General features: G+C 49.5%; 1 protein-coding gene across 6 annotated transcripts in view; it reads right to left on the bottom strand.

Annotated features, from left to right (window-relative positions):
• The window catches only part of sema5a (sema domain, seven thrombospondin repeats (type 1 and type 1-like), transmembrane domain (TM) and short cytoplasmic domain, (semaphorin) 5A), a 144,532-nt gene that overhangs the window by 64,524 nt on the left and 63,125 nt on the right, over positions 1 to 16,883 (bottom strand). For all 6 annotated transcript variants that reach the window (XR_012929459.1, XM_076051153.1, XM_076051151.1 and 3 more), the window contains 3 exons: positions 12,079 to 12,141; positions 7,788 to 7,886; positions 1,882 to 2,095 (listed from right to left, as the gene is read on the bottom strand). Coding sequence is in view for 5 of the 6 variants with exons in the window: in XM_076051153.1 (XP_075907268.1) it covers positions 1,882 to 2,095; positions 7,788 to 7,886; positions 12,079 to 12,141 (376 nt within the window). In the remaining variant the exon portion in view is untranslated. The remainder of the gene's footprint in view (positions 1 to 1,881; positions 2,096 to 7,787; positions 7,887 to 12,078; positions 12,142 to 16,883) is intronic.

The following is a 16,883-nucleotide window of genomic DNA, read 5'->3' on the forward strand; positions in this document are numbered from 1 at the left end:
CGTTGTGACGGATTGACTCATGGTGTGCGCGGGCGCGCGCCAGCGCCCACACGGCGAGTGATGGGGATTAATATCTACAGGCCGGGCAGGCGGCGAGTTATTATTAATGGCCGTTGTGTTGTAATAGGGAAAACTCATTTTTCTGCCCCATCCCCCCGCCTGCCGCGCAAAAAGCTAAAAGGTAAGCGCGAGGAACGAGTCGGAACAGGTGTAGCGCGTAATGGCTTTCACCTCGGCCCGCCAGACGAGGCGTTCATCTTTATGTATGGGTGACGTTATTGGAGCCAAACCGCGCTTTGATTTTTTTTTTTTTTTTATTATTATTCCCGGTGACAGTGAACGTGATTTAATTCACCTTTAAATTAAGGCATCCCTCCTTTCCCTCCCTCACCCTGCAGTCCTCACCCCCGCCCTCCGCAGGGCAGCGCATGAGGGGGGCGGCGGAGGGGCGGCGAAAAAAAAAAAATCAATTCGCCATAAAATTAGTTATTAAGCCTTCTCCCACAAGGCCGCTTCCAAGGGATATACATGGTGGCTTTTAATTTATTTTTTTCAATTTAGCCTAAATGCGAATCAGATAAAAAGCCACTCGCTGACAAGACGCCGACTGACCTGCTCCTCCGTCAACGCCTCAAAGCTCTTTTTTATTTTGTAAGCCGCTCTTAGCAGTCACAGGTTCTTTTTCTTCGCTCTCTTCTTGAGCTTGATGTCACGTCGAGCGTTCAGAGGAGAGGGCATTGATTTGCGAGCAATTCACAATTTTTAAGCTCCTCAAAGAGAGAGAGGGGGGGGGGGGAGGGGGGCGAGATAAACACAGCTTGCTCGGGAACTTTGCAGGAACCATGCAGACACAAAGCAGCAACAAGAAAGAACATCTGAAAGGACGCCTCGCCCTCTCTTTTTAAAAAAAAAAAAAAAAAAAAACAACTAAAAAATGATGCATTGCCTGCACCGCTTTGTGCGCCGAGTGGGAGAACAAACTTTTAAGAGGAGCACATTCCGACTCCCACGTTGCACGCGCATCTGCAAGGCGCCTACGCTTTTTCGGAAAGGGGATCCGGGAATCTAAATAGGCGGCGGCTCTGATAATCAAACGCAATCAAGGCTTTTGTTGTGTTTGTACGACTTCATGGGGATTTTTCGCAAACTCTCTCCGGCCTCGCAGCTGCAGCACGCAGATTTCACCTCTCGCCGACGTCCACGGGTGTGTTTTCAATCAGGCGAGTGATTTTCATGGGATGCCAACCAGCTTCGTGTATGGATAAATAGTTCTTAAAGACCAGACAAGCAACATTGAGTTTTTTCAGTTTTCTCAAATGATGCTAAAAGGTTTTGACGCTCTCGTGAGGTGGTTTTTCAGACGTATCAATTTGGAGGTATATCGCAAAAGTGTCATGGAAACACTTTTTCCGCATTCACGGGGTCACGTGACCAGTTCACTTCAAGCGAAATTGGAGTGTTATGTTTGGACGGAGGAGGAGGCGGAATATCAACCGTCTCCTGATGGCAACAGCGACAGAAAAAAGTTTTGCACCTCCATCCTCCTCAATTTGGGATCTCGCGGGACGAGATTTTACGAGAATTACGGCTCGTGCGCTTCACACGTGAAAAATTGCAATTGTACCGTGCACTAAACAACTTATATATACATATTGAGCGCATAAGTGAAAAGCCTCTAGAATACAAAAGTGAGGTCAGTTTAGGAGACGATTGCGTTGCAGGGGGCAAAAGGTGCTAATCTGCTACAAACTGCAGCTGTTTTTTTGGGTTGTTTTTTTTATCAGAACTGGGTGAAATTTCCACATTTAACAATAAAGCTTTGGCTTCACTTTGGAGCGGCTGTGTGCAGAAGCCCCACATTCCGCCCCCGCGCCCCTTTACCGTTCAGCCACTTGGAGTTGTACTGCGCGGTGCGCAGCGGCGGCAGGGCCCCCAGGCTGCGGTAGATGGCCGGGTCCCGCCCGGAGAAGTCCATGGCGGTGGCGGCGTACAGCTCCCCGCTGGAGGTGATGAGCGCGGTGGAGTTGTGCAACGGGTTGTAGGGGCAGCGGGCCATACCGCTGATCTGGTCGTGGATCTCCGTCAAGTTCGTCAGCTGGGATAGGGGACAGAGAGAGAGAGAGAGAGAGAGAGAGAGAGAAGGAGAGAGAGGGATGAGACGGTGGAGGGGATGGTGTGTGTGTGTGTGTGTGTGTGTGAGTGTGTGAGTGTTAATGTTGCAGGTGTTTAATGGAGGGGGAATAAACAGGCAGTGATGGGATGCAGACACTGCCAGGGAAATAACCGCTTTTATGGCAGCAGCCCGCCGGAGCTAATAAGTGAAAACAATAAGAGCCGGTGCATTTCAGAGTGAGGCGCTTTCTCCTTCCATGACTAAATAATGGATCATTGTTTTGTATTTTTATTTTTTTTATGAGGGCGTGAGGAAAAAAAGCTGGAGAAAAAAGGCCTCCTGCATGAGAATGCGGCGCCACGACGCGGCATTAAAATGCAAACCGGAGACGTCTGCGGATGTTCTCGTTTGTTGCCGTCGATATGGAAATTCCGTAGGATTGAAAAAACAAAACAGAACAGCATCAACAAAAATATAAAGCAAACCCCGCAGTTCTCCGTCTCGTTATGTTTTGTTTTGTTGACGTCCGCCGAGGAGAACGCGCCGAGATGCGTGCGAGCAAACTGCTCGGCGGCAGGGAAACCTAATCAGAGAGGACGTTTTAGGATCATTAGCGGGGAAAAAAGAAAGAAGGAAAGAAAGAAAGAAAGAAAGTGGAACACAGAGGCAGAGGCGCCGCCGCTCCAAAAGCAGCTCCGCCGCCGCCGCCGCCGCGGCACCTGTTAATAATTCAATGCCTGAAAGCGCCGCCTTAAATAAAGTTAGTCTTGGCTGCGTTGATGTCTTTTGGTTTCGCTTTCTGAAGCCTCCGCCGGAAAGTCAGCTGTGTGCGTAATGCTATTGTACCACATGTTTGAGAAGCCTCCAGCTCAAAAGGGGCTCGATCGCTCTGCGCTTTTGAGCGCGAGGTCAAACCCGGCTGCCAGAGGAAAAAAATACACAAACAGCAGCTCAACGAACCCGTCTCGAGTAACAAAAATGAATTATTTGGGCCATCAAATAGCAATTAGCTGATGAGAGTAAAGAAAGAGGATTAGCGGCAGCGTTGTCGTTCATTTAAGTCGTGAGGGCAGACGCACGACGCGGAATGAAAGTATTCCACTAATCTCAGGTGTCAAGATTTGCAAATTAATGCAATTGGATGCGCAATTTGTCACCAGTGAAGGTGCTAAATTTTTTCCCTCCTCCTTCCTTTCCTCGTGATTCGCGGCTCACCCCCTCCCCCCCCTCTTTACATGTTTTTTCACATTTAAACAACCCCCTTCCGAGCGGATCAGACTCTATTTGTAGCGTGTGCCCGGGTGAAAAGAGAGCTGATTTCTTTGGCCAATTTCCTGGAGCCGGTCGATTTGGATCAGAGGTTTGGTTAACTCTCGCTGCCTGCACAGAACGGGCCCGGCCTGAGCCAGCGCCCGATGAAAAGCCCGTTATTGACAGGAAAACTCGGGTCTGCCGGCCCGGAATAACCGCTCTCAGGTCAATTGGGTCATTTAGAAAAGCTGAGACGAGGGGCGATAATGAGGCTGACAAATGCATCCGTTGCATTTTTCTCTTTCAGAAAGCGGGATGAAAGTGGTCTCTATAGGGGCAGCGAACAGCTGTGCAACGCTCCGGTGGATGTTTTCTCGTTATTTCTTCTCCTTAGAATAAATCCGGTCACATCTCCGCGGCGGCCGCGCAAGGTGATCATCGAGTCCAAAGACTCGAAAAGAAAGTCAGAGATTCAAACTGCACGTCGCGTCTGCCTGCCGTGCTGTAAATGTATGTTTGTGTTGAAACTATTTTGTACGTTTCTCTCAGAAGAATAAAATGATAAAAACAAAACAAAAAAAAAAAGAAAGTCAGAGATTACAAATTTGTGGAAGACCACAATGAGGTGGGAAAAAAATAAATAACCCAAAATTATCCACAGCAATTTAATGAAAGTTAACTTCCCCGGTCTGCTCTCATTGGCTACTGCAGGACTGCTTGCTCGAATCAAAAATGTCAAACACGTGTGATAACGACGTTCAGACTGTATTATGATACGTAGTCCTTCCACTGTGATAGGAGCCAGATTTTTTGTGCCTTTTGGATGTTTGAGGGGGGGGGGCTGAAAAATGAAGCCAGTGGCTTTTTCATGAGCATAACAGCCACGCTAAGTGGATTTAGATAAAGTCGAAGCACAATTTCTACCATCAGCCGTATAATGAACATCCAGACTCTTCTGTCACTCGCGGCGCTGACGTCGCCGACAGCTCCTTTATGATTTTCGTGATAAGCTACACTAATTGGTCCCGGCGTCAAACGATGCACAAAAGCGGCATCAATCTCCTCGTGACACATGACTGAGTTTCTCTGCTGTTACGCTGCATTTCTCGTAACGTCATTATATAAATGTTTTTTTTCTTCCCAGGTTCAGCCCATTTTTCCTTTTAATGAGTTTTGCGTCCAGCGCATGGACGTTATCCTGACTCAGCCGACCACTCATACGTCTGAGTAAATTTAGGAGACCACCTTTTTTTTTTTTTTTTTTTTTAAGTATGGGCATCTTTCATACAACAAAGCTTTTATCTCCTTGGAGTGACTGTGGCTGGAAAACAAAAGGTGGAGAAATTTGCTGTTGTTGGGGGTGTGAGAGAGCGCAGGAGGAGAAACGTCAGTATAATACCAATTAAATTGAAAAGGGAAAAATTATGCTAGTATATCTATTTATTTATTGTTGCAATCTCTGCATACAGATTGGCGAAGGGCCATTTGAACTTGCAATTTTAATTTTTTTTTGTTCGTCGAGGTCAAAACTGGCAAAACTGACCAGAACACGCACACAATATAAAAAGACTGTACACTCAAAACCGAATCTGCACTGACAGGCTCCGAGTCCAGAACTTCAAGGGGACGTCTTTGAACATTAAGTTCCAAAGGCGGGCAAAAAAAAAGAAAAAAAGAAATGATAATAATAATCAAGCGCCTACGCGATCTCATCTGAAAAACAATCACAGGGCTGTTAAACGGATTAACGGGGCTCCTTCATGTAAACACGCCCGCCCTGCCTTTCTAATCTCCCTCACAGAAGAAGAAGAATGAAAAAGGAAACTTTGCTCAGCGCCGCGATCGCTCTCATTAGCGCCGCCGTCCCCGCTGATGACAGCGCGGCGCAAAGTCGGCGGAGCTAAACAGCTGTTTAATCTGTAACCTCCGAGCACTTGTGAAACTAATGAAGAATTCAGCCGACGGCGCCGCCCACCACCCCACCTCCCCGGACCACCCCCACCCCACCCCCACCTCCCTGCCCCGCACGGCGCTCATCAATCACGCCTGATAGTAAATCTGTCGCCGTCTGATTCGCCGCTTGTCGCCGTGGCCCCGGCCATTGTTTCACATTAGCCGATGCTCGGCGGGTAAATATGACAGCGGCTGATGAAATACTGCCATAATAACGCCGTGACATTTCAACCATGTGTATTTTCACGGCGGTAAACAGCGTTATGAGCCGGCGACCTTTGGGGTGCGGCGCTTTTTTGGACAAAAACAAATGTCAGCGTGAGAGGAAGCTCCGACTCGGCCTCCTCCTCCTCTTCCTCCTCTTCCTCCTCCTCCTTCTCCTCCGACCTCCCTCAAAGTGGCTGCACACGTGTGTTTCCAGGTAGCCACGAGATTCCAGTGTTTCAGGTCCAAGAATGAATCGGGCGTCAGTGTGCAGAAAATCCACAAGCGCCAGCCACCTGTGGTGGCTTGACGGTGCAACGACCAGTTTAATTTTTGGAGAAAAAAAAAGTTCATTTTTCTTCCTTTCGTAGTTCGTAAATTTTGCGAGAGGGTTCAGGGGCATGAGATGCCGTCTGCTCTCTCAAGGAGTGAATGATTTGCCAGAGTCAGTTTGGGTCTGTGCTGAGCGATAACGATCATTAAAAAAAAAAAATAAATAACCAAACCGATAAAAAAAAGAAGTGACTTGTCGTGCAGCTTAAGAAAGACGTATCTATCTACACAGAGCTGCAGGTCAATGCAATGATTCATTCACCCTGCAACGTTTGGCAGAGCATTGCATCCAAATGAAACCCGCCAGCAAAAACTGAAGAAAAAAAAAAAATCATCATCATTTCTTCCTTTGTATTCCATCAAATTCTATCGTTCTGTCAATCCAAGCTCGCGCTTCCCACTTTCACATTTCCAGAACTGCCTTCTTCTGCGTCGCAGGCGGCGAATTTCTCCGCCGCTTTTGACATTCGACGCAACTCCCGCGGAAGTGACTGAACACTTGGAGTCGACGATAAATCAAACAGGCCGCGGCTGACGCTGACAGAATCAACCTCTGGCATTTGCCTCTGTGACAACTACACCTGAGCGCCGAGCCGCTTTGTGTTCTCGCGCTTGATTTTCAGGCCGCTTCCGCAGCGTGCGGGAAATGTCGACGCTTCGCGAGGCTCTCGTTCCGCACTCTCAATTCTTGCTCTTGCGTGTATCTGCGTTCGATTCCTTTGACAGGCTGAGGGCGATCTCACAAATAAAACCCCCAGGAAATTCACTGGATTTAAAAGGACGGCAAAGCATAACGGCAGAACTATCAGAGGTGTTTAAGGCTCAAAATGAGACCAATCTGTCGCAGAACACGAGTGGAACGCCGTCACCTCCATTCAGAGAGCCCATCAGCCCCGACCTTCTCTTCCCACGCTGTCAACCGAGTCAATAACACCTCTTGTCCGCAATGCTGTCGAGCTCACCCAGCTTGAAATATCGCCGTTATTGAAGGCTAATAACCAATTAAGACGTCTTCCAGGAGAGAAAATTCATGTCCCCCGACAGGCAAAATGTGACAAATTACAGAAGGGAAGGAGCGCACGGGCAGAGGGGAAATTGATGAACCGCGTAACTGCTGTGAATTCCTGGAATCATGGCTGAGATTAACACAGAAATTTTTTTTAAAAAAATGGGGGAATATTTTGCTAAGTTTAGTGACCTTTCAGCCAAATCCCGCCCACAAAATCCCAGTTTACCTATTTTGACTTCCGCATTAATGGGCCCATAGAGCAATGCGCAGTAGTGTCGCTTCCCATCATGCTTGTGTAACTCACATGATCTATTTGGCCAATCGGAACGTTCCTGGGGAACGTCACTTTCGGAACGAATAAACTCTTTTCTGGTGATTTTCTGGCCTTCATCGACTAAAAGACCATAACTGAAAAATCTACAATAGACAGATTTGCTATAATTCGCCTTTCAGGTCATAGTCATCCTGTCCTTTAGTTTCGTATGGAAAAAATTGGCACGTCGCCATATTGCCAGTCGGGTATCCAGTTCTGTCAATAAGGGTTCATTGACCCGTTTAAGAGTTTGTTTACTGACATTTGAATGCACACGGCGGCAATGCAGGCGCCACAGGAACAGGCGCTGAACGAGGCCACGCTTCTTGCTGTTTGACATCATTAGCGAGGGTTTGGTGTAGTGGCTTGCATGTCAGGGCAACGTGTTTCTTCACTTTCAAGAAACTCCCTATTCACAGAGGTCAGCGCGTGAAAACCTCAACGTGCATCTGTGCAGAGGCGATAAAAAAAAAATGTGCGAGCCCGGAGCAAATGCGTGCCACGACCGTTGCGAGAAACGACATGTTGGGTTTATCCGAGGCCTCGGGCGAAGCCTCGGGGTGAGGGCGCCGCTCATGTAAACAAAGGTAAAGCACAAAGGGTGTCCTTACCGTCCGGTTGGTGCAGATGGGGGTGAAGGCGTTGGTTCCGCAGGTAAACAGCCTGTTCCCGTTCACCAGCAGCACCCTGATGTAGTTCTGGCACTCCTCCTGTACGGAAAAAAAACAAAACAAAAACACCACAGCGTGGCTCCGTTATCCGTCCGCTGAAGAGCGGCGACACGAGGCACGGCTTTGCAAACTACACTGCTTTTTTTTTTTTTTTTTGCAGACAAACAGCAGCGACTGCTGCGGGTGGGAAGCCGGCGAGACGTGGCCGAGCCTGACAGAGTCCAATCAGGGCTAATGCCGACGCGGCTCGGCTCTGTCACATCTTAAGCGGAGAGGGTCCAGATTGGGGGGGGGGTTGAAGGAGAGCAAGGTAGTTCAGCCGGCTGGCTGATTAGTCAGAAAGTGAAAAGTGCCCGACGATTTCTGCTCCTTCATGAGTTTCCCCTCTCCATCGACCAATCAATGGACACTTTGCCTCTAAACGTCACTGAGAGGTCTCTTACCCCACCGATTTTCGGCGCTTCATTTTCCATCGCCGACGCCGAGGGAGGGAGAGGCGACGGCGGAGTGCCCTTTCTGACATCACAAAGGGCACGTTTTGCAGAAACGCGCGCTTCGTTCGATCGCGCGCCCAGAAAAGCGAGTCGAGCAAAAAGTAAGGACTGAAATTTGCTATAGGAAAGCATTTTTCTTTTTTTTAACGTCGTTGCATTGTGACATCGCAAAGGGCTGACGTCCAGGAGCTGAATATTTATAAGAGCACAAATAGCACGAAGAGGTAAAAGAAGGACTTTGTTTTGGCAGGCTGAGGACACAGTGGCGTTTAAAATCACTGATTAAAGTTTCCATAATCAGTGAGAAGCTCATTTTCTTTTTTTCTTTTCTGGCTCCCTCTGCGCATTCCAGCCAAACTGCTTTAAATGCACACACACACACGCAGAGAATGACAGAAATGATTGACTGCGACTGAACGCCTTGAACTCGAGTCGCTGCCGTCGAGTCGAGGAATTTTCTATTTACAAAACGGAGAAAATGTAACGGCAGACGCCGGCCTCCGTGTCACTGGAACTGGGGTTCGGTTTCCGGTCCTGGGACACGGTGGCGTGCGTCCTCGCCCTCCGAGGAGCTCCGCCGCCATGGTCGGCGGGATGGGGGGGCCCCCCATGGCCGAAATTTAAAACCTTGTAAATCTGCTACTGTCCGAGTCACTGGAGGTGCCCAGGGTTGACCCCCCCGACCCCACCCACCACTCCTCCTCTTTTTTCCCAGGCTCTGATTTAGCACTGGAAGGAGCAGTGGAGAGCGGGGTGGGGGGTGCGCTTTTATAGCCCCCCCCCCCCCCCCCCTGCTATCAAGACGGAGGCCTGCTCATAAAACGGCTCGTTTTCTCCGCGCCCGGGTTTGTGAGCATGTGTGCGCCGCTGACGCTTTGTTGCATGTGCCCACAAAATCTGCGCGGGGCTGCTTCTCCGTTCCCGCAAATTCGATTCTGCTCGGCGGTTTGTTTCCACAGTAAATAACGGCCTGTTTAATATTCGCACGGGCGCACGGTCGCCGCCGGTTTATGAGAACTTCCTGACAAATGTCCCTCGCACGACTCGCCGATACAGCGTCTTGGAGTTATAAAACAAAACAAAAAAAACAAAAACAAACCAAGGCTGCAATCAAGGCTGTCAAGTCAATTCAAGTCTCGTTCTTTTCTTCCAGCTGAAATAAATCAAGGACTCCGGGGAGAGGAGCGTGTATTAAGGAGGAGGGGAGAAAAAAAAAAAAAAATTCTATGGCTTGTAAATTCACTCAAAGCCCAGGTACGGTATCACTGTAATGGCTTAAGTGATGGTATATTGCCGGGCGGCGAGCTGGGTAATAAAGCACAGAGGCGCTGTCAGTTGCGGGAGGATAAAGTCTTTTAATGCTATTCTCAGCGCGCGTCGGAAAAAAAACAAAACAATTCGGCTTCTCAGACGGGGGCAGCAAGTCTGGCAGCGCTGAAGTGTCTTCAGTCTGTAATTCACTGCGGCTCCCAGGACCGGCCAGTGCGAGCCAGTGCCCATTAAGGCTCCCTAACCCGCCAATCACAGGGGGGATAAACACACGGCGGCCAGCGGGGGGGGGGGTTCACCTGCGAGTCGTCTTCGGCACCAACAGACGTTCCCGAGTCGGTTTCACAGGGAAAGATCCCCCCCCCCCCTTCCTTACATGTTGCTACAGACTTCAAGTATGTTTCATCATCGGCCCCATAACGTTCTTTATTGCTCTAATGGGCTATTTGATCGACACGCTCCGGGAAGATTTGCCACTTCTGCGTCAAGCTTAGTGGTTAGTTAAAGAGTCGTGACTCGCTCGTCTGCTTGTGGGAACGTCCCGGCCCGCTGGGCGTCGGCGGCGTTGCTGCATGCGCGAGCCGTCAAACAGAACCAAACCCGCAACACGGCGAGGCGGAGCAATAAACAGCTGCTTTCACTGTTTCTTAAATTGAAAGATGAGACGTTAACCCCACGTTAAAAAAAAAAAAAAGAAAGAAAAGAAAACCCCCCCCCCCCCCCGCCGTCAACCGAACACGATTTATCATCATGGCAATTTTTTTTTTTTTTATTGTCAGAAACTGTGCAGAACATGACTGTTTGCAATTTGTAGTCAGTTCATCCACGAGAACAGATGGCGTCGCATCTTTTTTTTAATTTTTTTTTTTGCTGTCGTTCGTCAGCCGATTCATTCAAGCCGATGACATAATTTAAAGAGCACGAGCGGCAAACAAAACAAAGGAGGGGAGATGCTACGGGAAACTTGTACTTCGTGAACTCGTACGAGGGGCGGCGCCCTCGTTAGACCCTCCCATCTGCTGCTAATTCCTGCGCCTTTTGGTGGGGAGTCAGAGCGAAATTTAAAGGTCCCTCGATTAGCAAAGAAATCACTTTGTTCCGTCGGCCAACGCTGGTTTCCCACGCATGATGTACTTTTTCGGTCCAGGCCCTTTTGCGATCTCACGATGGAGCGAGCAAATCTGGACATATAATAATAATACGTTGTTTACTGCAGATTTAGAGAGGGCTTTTCTCGAATCATGCCGGGCTGCTCCAAGAGACACTGGGATGAAAAATTTGATTTGAAAACGGGACCTTTAGATGGATTCTAAATGTCATTGTGTGTTTGCGTGGTCTTTTCCACTGGCCTTTTTTCTTTTTTTGCCTTTTAGAAAGAACCACTCCCCGCCCCCCGGAGCACAACAAGCCTGTCTGCGGTTTGCATTTATTTTGCGCCCCGGTTTTAATCAAGAGCAGTTGAAAACAGCTCAGTGGACAATGTTGTCAATGTGGGTCAAGAAGAGCTAAACATAAAGCAGCAGCTTTATTGAGTCCAGGATCTAAGAGTTTAGAAACAGACAGTGAAGGGTCCGACTCAGGAACCCAACACTGACGTGACGGTGGAGGTCCTGCCCAGCTGCGGTTCTGTTCATTCGATGTGTTTCTGCGCTACCCAGCTAGCCTGAAACCAGCCATCAATGTCGATTGTTTCAAAAAAAGAAGTTGTCAGTGACTGGAGGAAGTTGTTGACAGTCGTGCAGTGTAACAGAAACCCACACAGAGGCTCAGCCAAAACAGAGTGTGAATACCTACAACCCGGCACCGGCCGGGGAAGCTAATCATGAGGGAGCTTTTAAAAGGGATGGATATTGAATGAGAGCTTCTTTAGCAGCCGGTGTGTCAACAGATACACCCCCCCCCCCCCCCCACCCGAGTCAACTCTCGGGGGCTACGAGGCGCTTCGGATATCGAAGCGCAAGACAAACACACGTCGGCCTGTCATAACACTGTAAACTGGAATTTGGCTTGGCTTGTCAATCTGATTTTTTTTTTTCTGCTTAGAATCGCTAACTGTAGTCCGCAGAAAGAAAATGCAATCCCACAATTAGCTTCTGTCGTGAAAGATCAGTGCTGTGCTTTAAAGCAGGCAGACACTGATAAAAAACGTAGGGTGAGCAGATGAAATACAGCAGTCTATTGAATTTTACCTTGAAGTCAACCCCAAGTAATAACAAGGCAGATGACAGTAATGGAGAACAATCGCTAATATTGATTGAATTGACTTTAGCGCTGCGTATTACCTCTAATAGCTGCCAAATAGCCAAGAAAAACCCCTTGTAATAATTTAATACTTTCGCCGAGGGGAAGATTTGTTCTAAAAGAGCAAAATTATTCACCCCCCCCCCTCCCATCACAGAGACACAAGTTTGATGAGACGGCGTACAACAGCGTGAAATTCTGATTGCCGAGGCAGCACTCGAACCTACCTCTGATTTTCCGCGGCTGAAGCAGGCTCCTTTGGTGAACTCGTCACAGTGCCACTCCGCCTCCTGCCGAGACACAAGGAGAAAAGACAGGGAGCGGCGTGAGTTTCCCCAATAGGAATTAAATAAAATAATAATAAAAAATAAATCACAAAGAAGTCGCAACACCAGAAACAATTGGCGCCGCGTCACTTTGAAGCAGCGCGAAGAACGCTGGAGAAATATCAATGGCTTAATAGAACCAATTTCAAGCCGTCGGTCTTGATGCTTGAGATTGCGCGGCAAAAAAGATATCAAATAAAAACTTTAAAGAGAACCCAGCGTGATGCTTCTGATTCCCGATACCGACTCTCTTGTGGAGACGGAGAGGGAGGGATGGATTAAAACCAGAAGGGAACAGACAAACACTTTTGACAATATGTCTTCACCAGATCAGAATTTTAAACCGTAAACCCCCGCGGCGCTCCATTTCTCACCGGTTATTCAGTGGCGTTAAACACAAGACGCTGAATCCAATTAAGGTGCACGTCGAGAAGAAACCTGGATGGATTTTTTTTTTCCCATGAAAGGCAGATGCGCAGAGCAGTGGAGCGCCGATTTGATTTACGAGGGAGCGGGAAGGAGCGTTTTTTTTTAAAGACATAAAATGCAAGTCCCCAGAGTGGGATGTCAACGGGATTTACATGCAATTGGGAGGGGGGGGGGGGGGGGGGTGAGAGAGAGAGAGAAGGCAGGAATGTCTTTTATACTTCACGGCAGTGTAGAAAAAGGAATGGCTCTCCTGCGACGGCGGCTCTGGCTTCTCCCATTTAATTTCACGGCGACCTCTAGGGGAGGGGAGGGCGCCTCCCCCCCCCACTGATGCTGATGTTATCTATTCATGGGATGACTGTTAGCACCCCCGGGGACGGCGAGGGGCCACTCATGCTGGCGACAGGCGGAGTTAGCCGCCACCAGAGGCGGGCGGCGAGAGGCAAAGTGAAGAAAATAGATGAAATATAAAAAAAAAAAAGCTAAACTCTTCCACCTCACGCTTGGCACACTGGATCCCGCATTCTTGCAGTAATAGCCTGGCTGAAGGCCAGCGGCACGGCACGGCACGGCACGGCACGGCGCTGCTCTCCCCGTGACGGTGTACATCATAAACACCGCAAAGTGAAAGAGAATATAGAATTTCGGCGCCGGTTCCACGCCGGGTTCCGTGTCGAGACACGCGAGAGGAGGAGGACTTCTCGTGTTTGTCCTCTTCTGGGAGAGAGTTCACGGTGTGTTTTATGGCCAGGCCTTGGCTGCTCTGCCTCGCTGGCCTCTGGGAGAGGTAAAGACACCCCCGGTGTGCACACAGGCAGTAACAAAAAAAGAAAGAAGGGGGGGGGGGGGTTTAAAGGGAGGGAGGCTGCTCAAAGTGTATTGAGGGAAGATCTGTGCCTCTGTGTGTGTGTGTGTGAGAGAGAGAGAGAGAGAGAGAGAGGGAGAGAGGAGAGAGAGAGAGAACATTCCAAGCCAGAGCTATTCCCGGGGCCTCGCAGCCACCGCGCACGCAAACCACACACACCAGCACTTGTAGCATGAGGCCGGCCGACGTGGGTGCTGAGCAGCGCTTCTGCTAATTGCGAAGGACGGGTGGTAGTGGTGGTGGTGGTGGTGGTGGTTTGGGGGGGGGGGGGGGGGGGGGTCCTTCTCGCCGAGTGAAGATCCACTTCACTCGTGCTGTGCGCGAGTATCAATCACGGCTCGAGAAAATAAAAAATTGATTGATCAAAAAGCTGTAGTAGATAAAGACGTTCTAGAAAAAAGAAGTGTGGAAATGACCCTACTCTATATACACCGCTAGTAGTGCAACGCCGTGAGTCTACGGAGCTCGCTGAGATGTCATCATGACGCGGCGCATAACCGTTTCATCCTGATCTGAAATACTAAGAAAAAACATGCATATACTTTGACTCGCAAACAAAGCCGGTGTCCAGCAGCTGGATCGCCAGAGCTGCAACAGGCAGCTTTTCTCCAAATCACTCTCAGATTTCCAACAAATCAGCTCCCTCGATGTTGCGACAAAATAAAAAAAATTAAAAAGTAGACAAGAGGAGGAAAACAGAAGGCGACGTCTCGCTTAAGAAGCCGCGACACGTCGACCCCCCCCCGGTCCCCCCGTGTAGCTGCCCTGCCTCAAACTCGCCCGGAAATAGCGAGGAGGACTCACGGCGGGAGACAAAAGCAAGGTGCGAGTGCCATTAAGAATCATTAAAAGCTCATTACAGTGCCAGCGCTCGGCCACTTTGTTCCTCGGGTGAAGTGGCGAGACGAACAGAAGTACTGCAGGAATGTGCCGGCGTTTATTAATTCTGGGTTTTATCACAGGAAGCTGTGATAAAACCCCCTCCCTCCCGTTCCCCCCCCCCCCCTCCTTCTTCCTTTTGTTGCCCGGAGATGAAAAAGATACGAGGCTGTGAGTCACGGAGGAAACACAGGACACAGGATAATGAAAAAGCACCTGGATTAAATGGCGCGAGCGGAGCGCTGTGACCCGCGGAAAAGTCTCAGATGGTGGCGCCGTCGTCTCGCCGGGGGAGGAGTCTCACCTCTGGGTCCCGCCTGTGTCTCGTGTCCCCCCCCACCCCTTCCGCTTGCGTATTTAAGCTTCGTTTCCCCTCCCCTTGTTCACAACGAGGCAGGAAGCAAAATTTGGCCCTTTGCTTCAAATTTTCAAAAAATTTAATGAAAAATTCCATCCTGCCAGAGCGCAGGTTACAGTCGTATTTTTGATTCGAAAAAATGTTGAATGGCGAAGGGACCAACGTGAAGGCCGACCACAATGACACCCCGAGCGGGACAAAAATGTGCTCAAAATGCAGAATTGCAGGGAGCGGCAGAGGGAACTTGACACAGTTGGCAGCAGTCATTTGTTGCTTCAGGGACTGGAGAACGAAAAAAAGAAAAAAAGAAGAAAAGAAGAAAAGAAAAGAAAAAAAAACTCTCATAAGACACATTGTGTTCTGTGCATTCTGGCTTTTTTCTTCTTTTTTTTTCGCTGTCCCCCTGTAATGGGCGCAATCCTCAGAGATGAACCATTGTGCTCGGGGGCTCCGACTGAGTGGCCCATTGTTGGCGCGAGGTGGGCGCAAGACAGAAGACGGCGAGGGGACGGAGTGGGCGAGGACGGACTGCGGCAGGAGAGGAGGCAGAGGAGGAGAAGAAATACGGGAGGAACGGACGCAACAAAAGGAATAAATGAGTGCGGCTTTAAGAGGCTGGCCGGGACACGAGAGGCAGTGTAGGCAGAGTGAAGTCGTCAGTGAGGAGGAAGAGGAGGAGGACTGAGCAGGAGGAGGAGGAGGAGGAGGAGGAGCGGAATTCTAAAACGCTGCCGTTTCCACACGAGCCACTGAATGTACTTAGCATGAAGAGGGTCTGGAGGAAAAACAACAGCTGCTGACAGCTGTCTGGCTCGGCGAGGGCGGGAAGCGGGCAAATCAGGCCGGGGCGAGGCGTCGGGGAACTGGCGGGGGAGGGCGGGCGCACAAAATTGTAATAAGTTTCGTAATGGCCTCGCATTAGCGTTTGATGTGCTGCCGCGATCTTTAGCGCCGCCGCCTGCTGATGTAAGCCGCTGAAAGGCGCCGCGTTTCCAGTCGGCCTCGATGAGCAACGTCGACGCAAGTCTGTCTGCCCGTCGCTCCGGAGGCGTTGCGCAACTGCGGCCGCGGCCGCCGCCGTTTAAAGGGCGACTCGGCGTAGCGCGGCGATGACCCGCTGTTGCACCTTCAAAGGTCCCGCGTAATGCAGTAAACGACCCCTTCACTGCAAACAGCGTCGGCATCTCCGGGCCAGTTTTGCTTCTTTTAAACTATATACGCTAGTGCTGTAGTCAAGGCGGTACCAACCGAGACCAAGGCGTTATCAAGACCAGAGAGTATCGAGACAAGACCAAGACTTCACATATATCAAAGAAAAATAATAACGGAACAGAAAAAAAATGACCGGTATCTTTTTTAAATTCGGGGTTTGCTTCTAAATTGAACAGCAACATGTCTTTTCAGCAAGGCGTCTTTCAATAATTTTCTCCAGCATTTTGCTGCTTTGCCAACTATTTTGAACCATTTCCAACAAAAAAAAACAACAACTTTGCTTCATAAAATTAAAAATAATGAACCAACTAGTCAAGAAGGTGTGCAGGGTGTCAATCTGGGTGTCAAAAAATGCCTCAGAGTCCGAGACGAGGTTTTGTCTATTTTCACTATATGCACTTCTGACCCCAAGCGACGTCGCAAAGGGGTCCGCTATGCCTCCCCGCAAGGAAGCTCGAGCGGAATGTTTTTGCAGGCAGGCTGTACACAGAGCTCAGCAGATTGATTGAGGTTTTCCTTTTTTGGATGATTGATTAAGCGAGGTTGCTCCGCCAGGAAAACAAAAAACGAAGACTGCGAAAAATGGGCAGGATGCGGCTCGTCCAAGTCCTTCAAGTTTTTTTTTCCCAAAATTCCATTTTTTCAGACGAATTGAAAAACGGCCGAGCGAGAGGCTGGCGCCGCTCTAATTGAATTAGCGGCGGACGCTTTCTGTTAGCCACTGATTAGCCCGGCTAATTGTCCGCCTGACAAAGTCTAATTGTAGGAGACGGCACCAACGCGTCGGACGCTTGCGAGAACCGCAGGGTTGCTCTTTTGTTTTGCCCGCCGAGCTTCCGAATAATACGAGAGGGAGAGGGAGGGAGAGAGAGAGAGAGAGAGAGAGAGAGAGAGAGAGAGAGAAAATCCGCCTGTTGCCAAACTGAGGTTCGCTTTTCAGTGACAGTGTTTCCGTGTGCCAGT

This window comes from Nelusetta ayraudi, unplaced genomic scaffold, assembly GCF_046127955.1.
Source record: "Nelusetta ayraudi isolate G7.1 ecotype Tasmania unplaced genomic scaffold, CSIRO-AGI_Nayr_v1 ptg000132l, whole genome shotgun sequence".
NCBI lineage: Eukaryota > Metazoa > Chordata > Actinopteri > Tetraodontiformes > Monacanthidae > Nelusetta > Nelusetta ayraudi.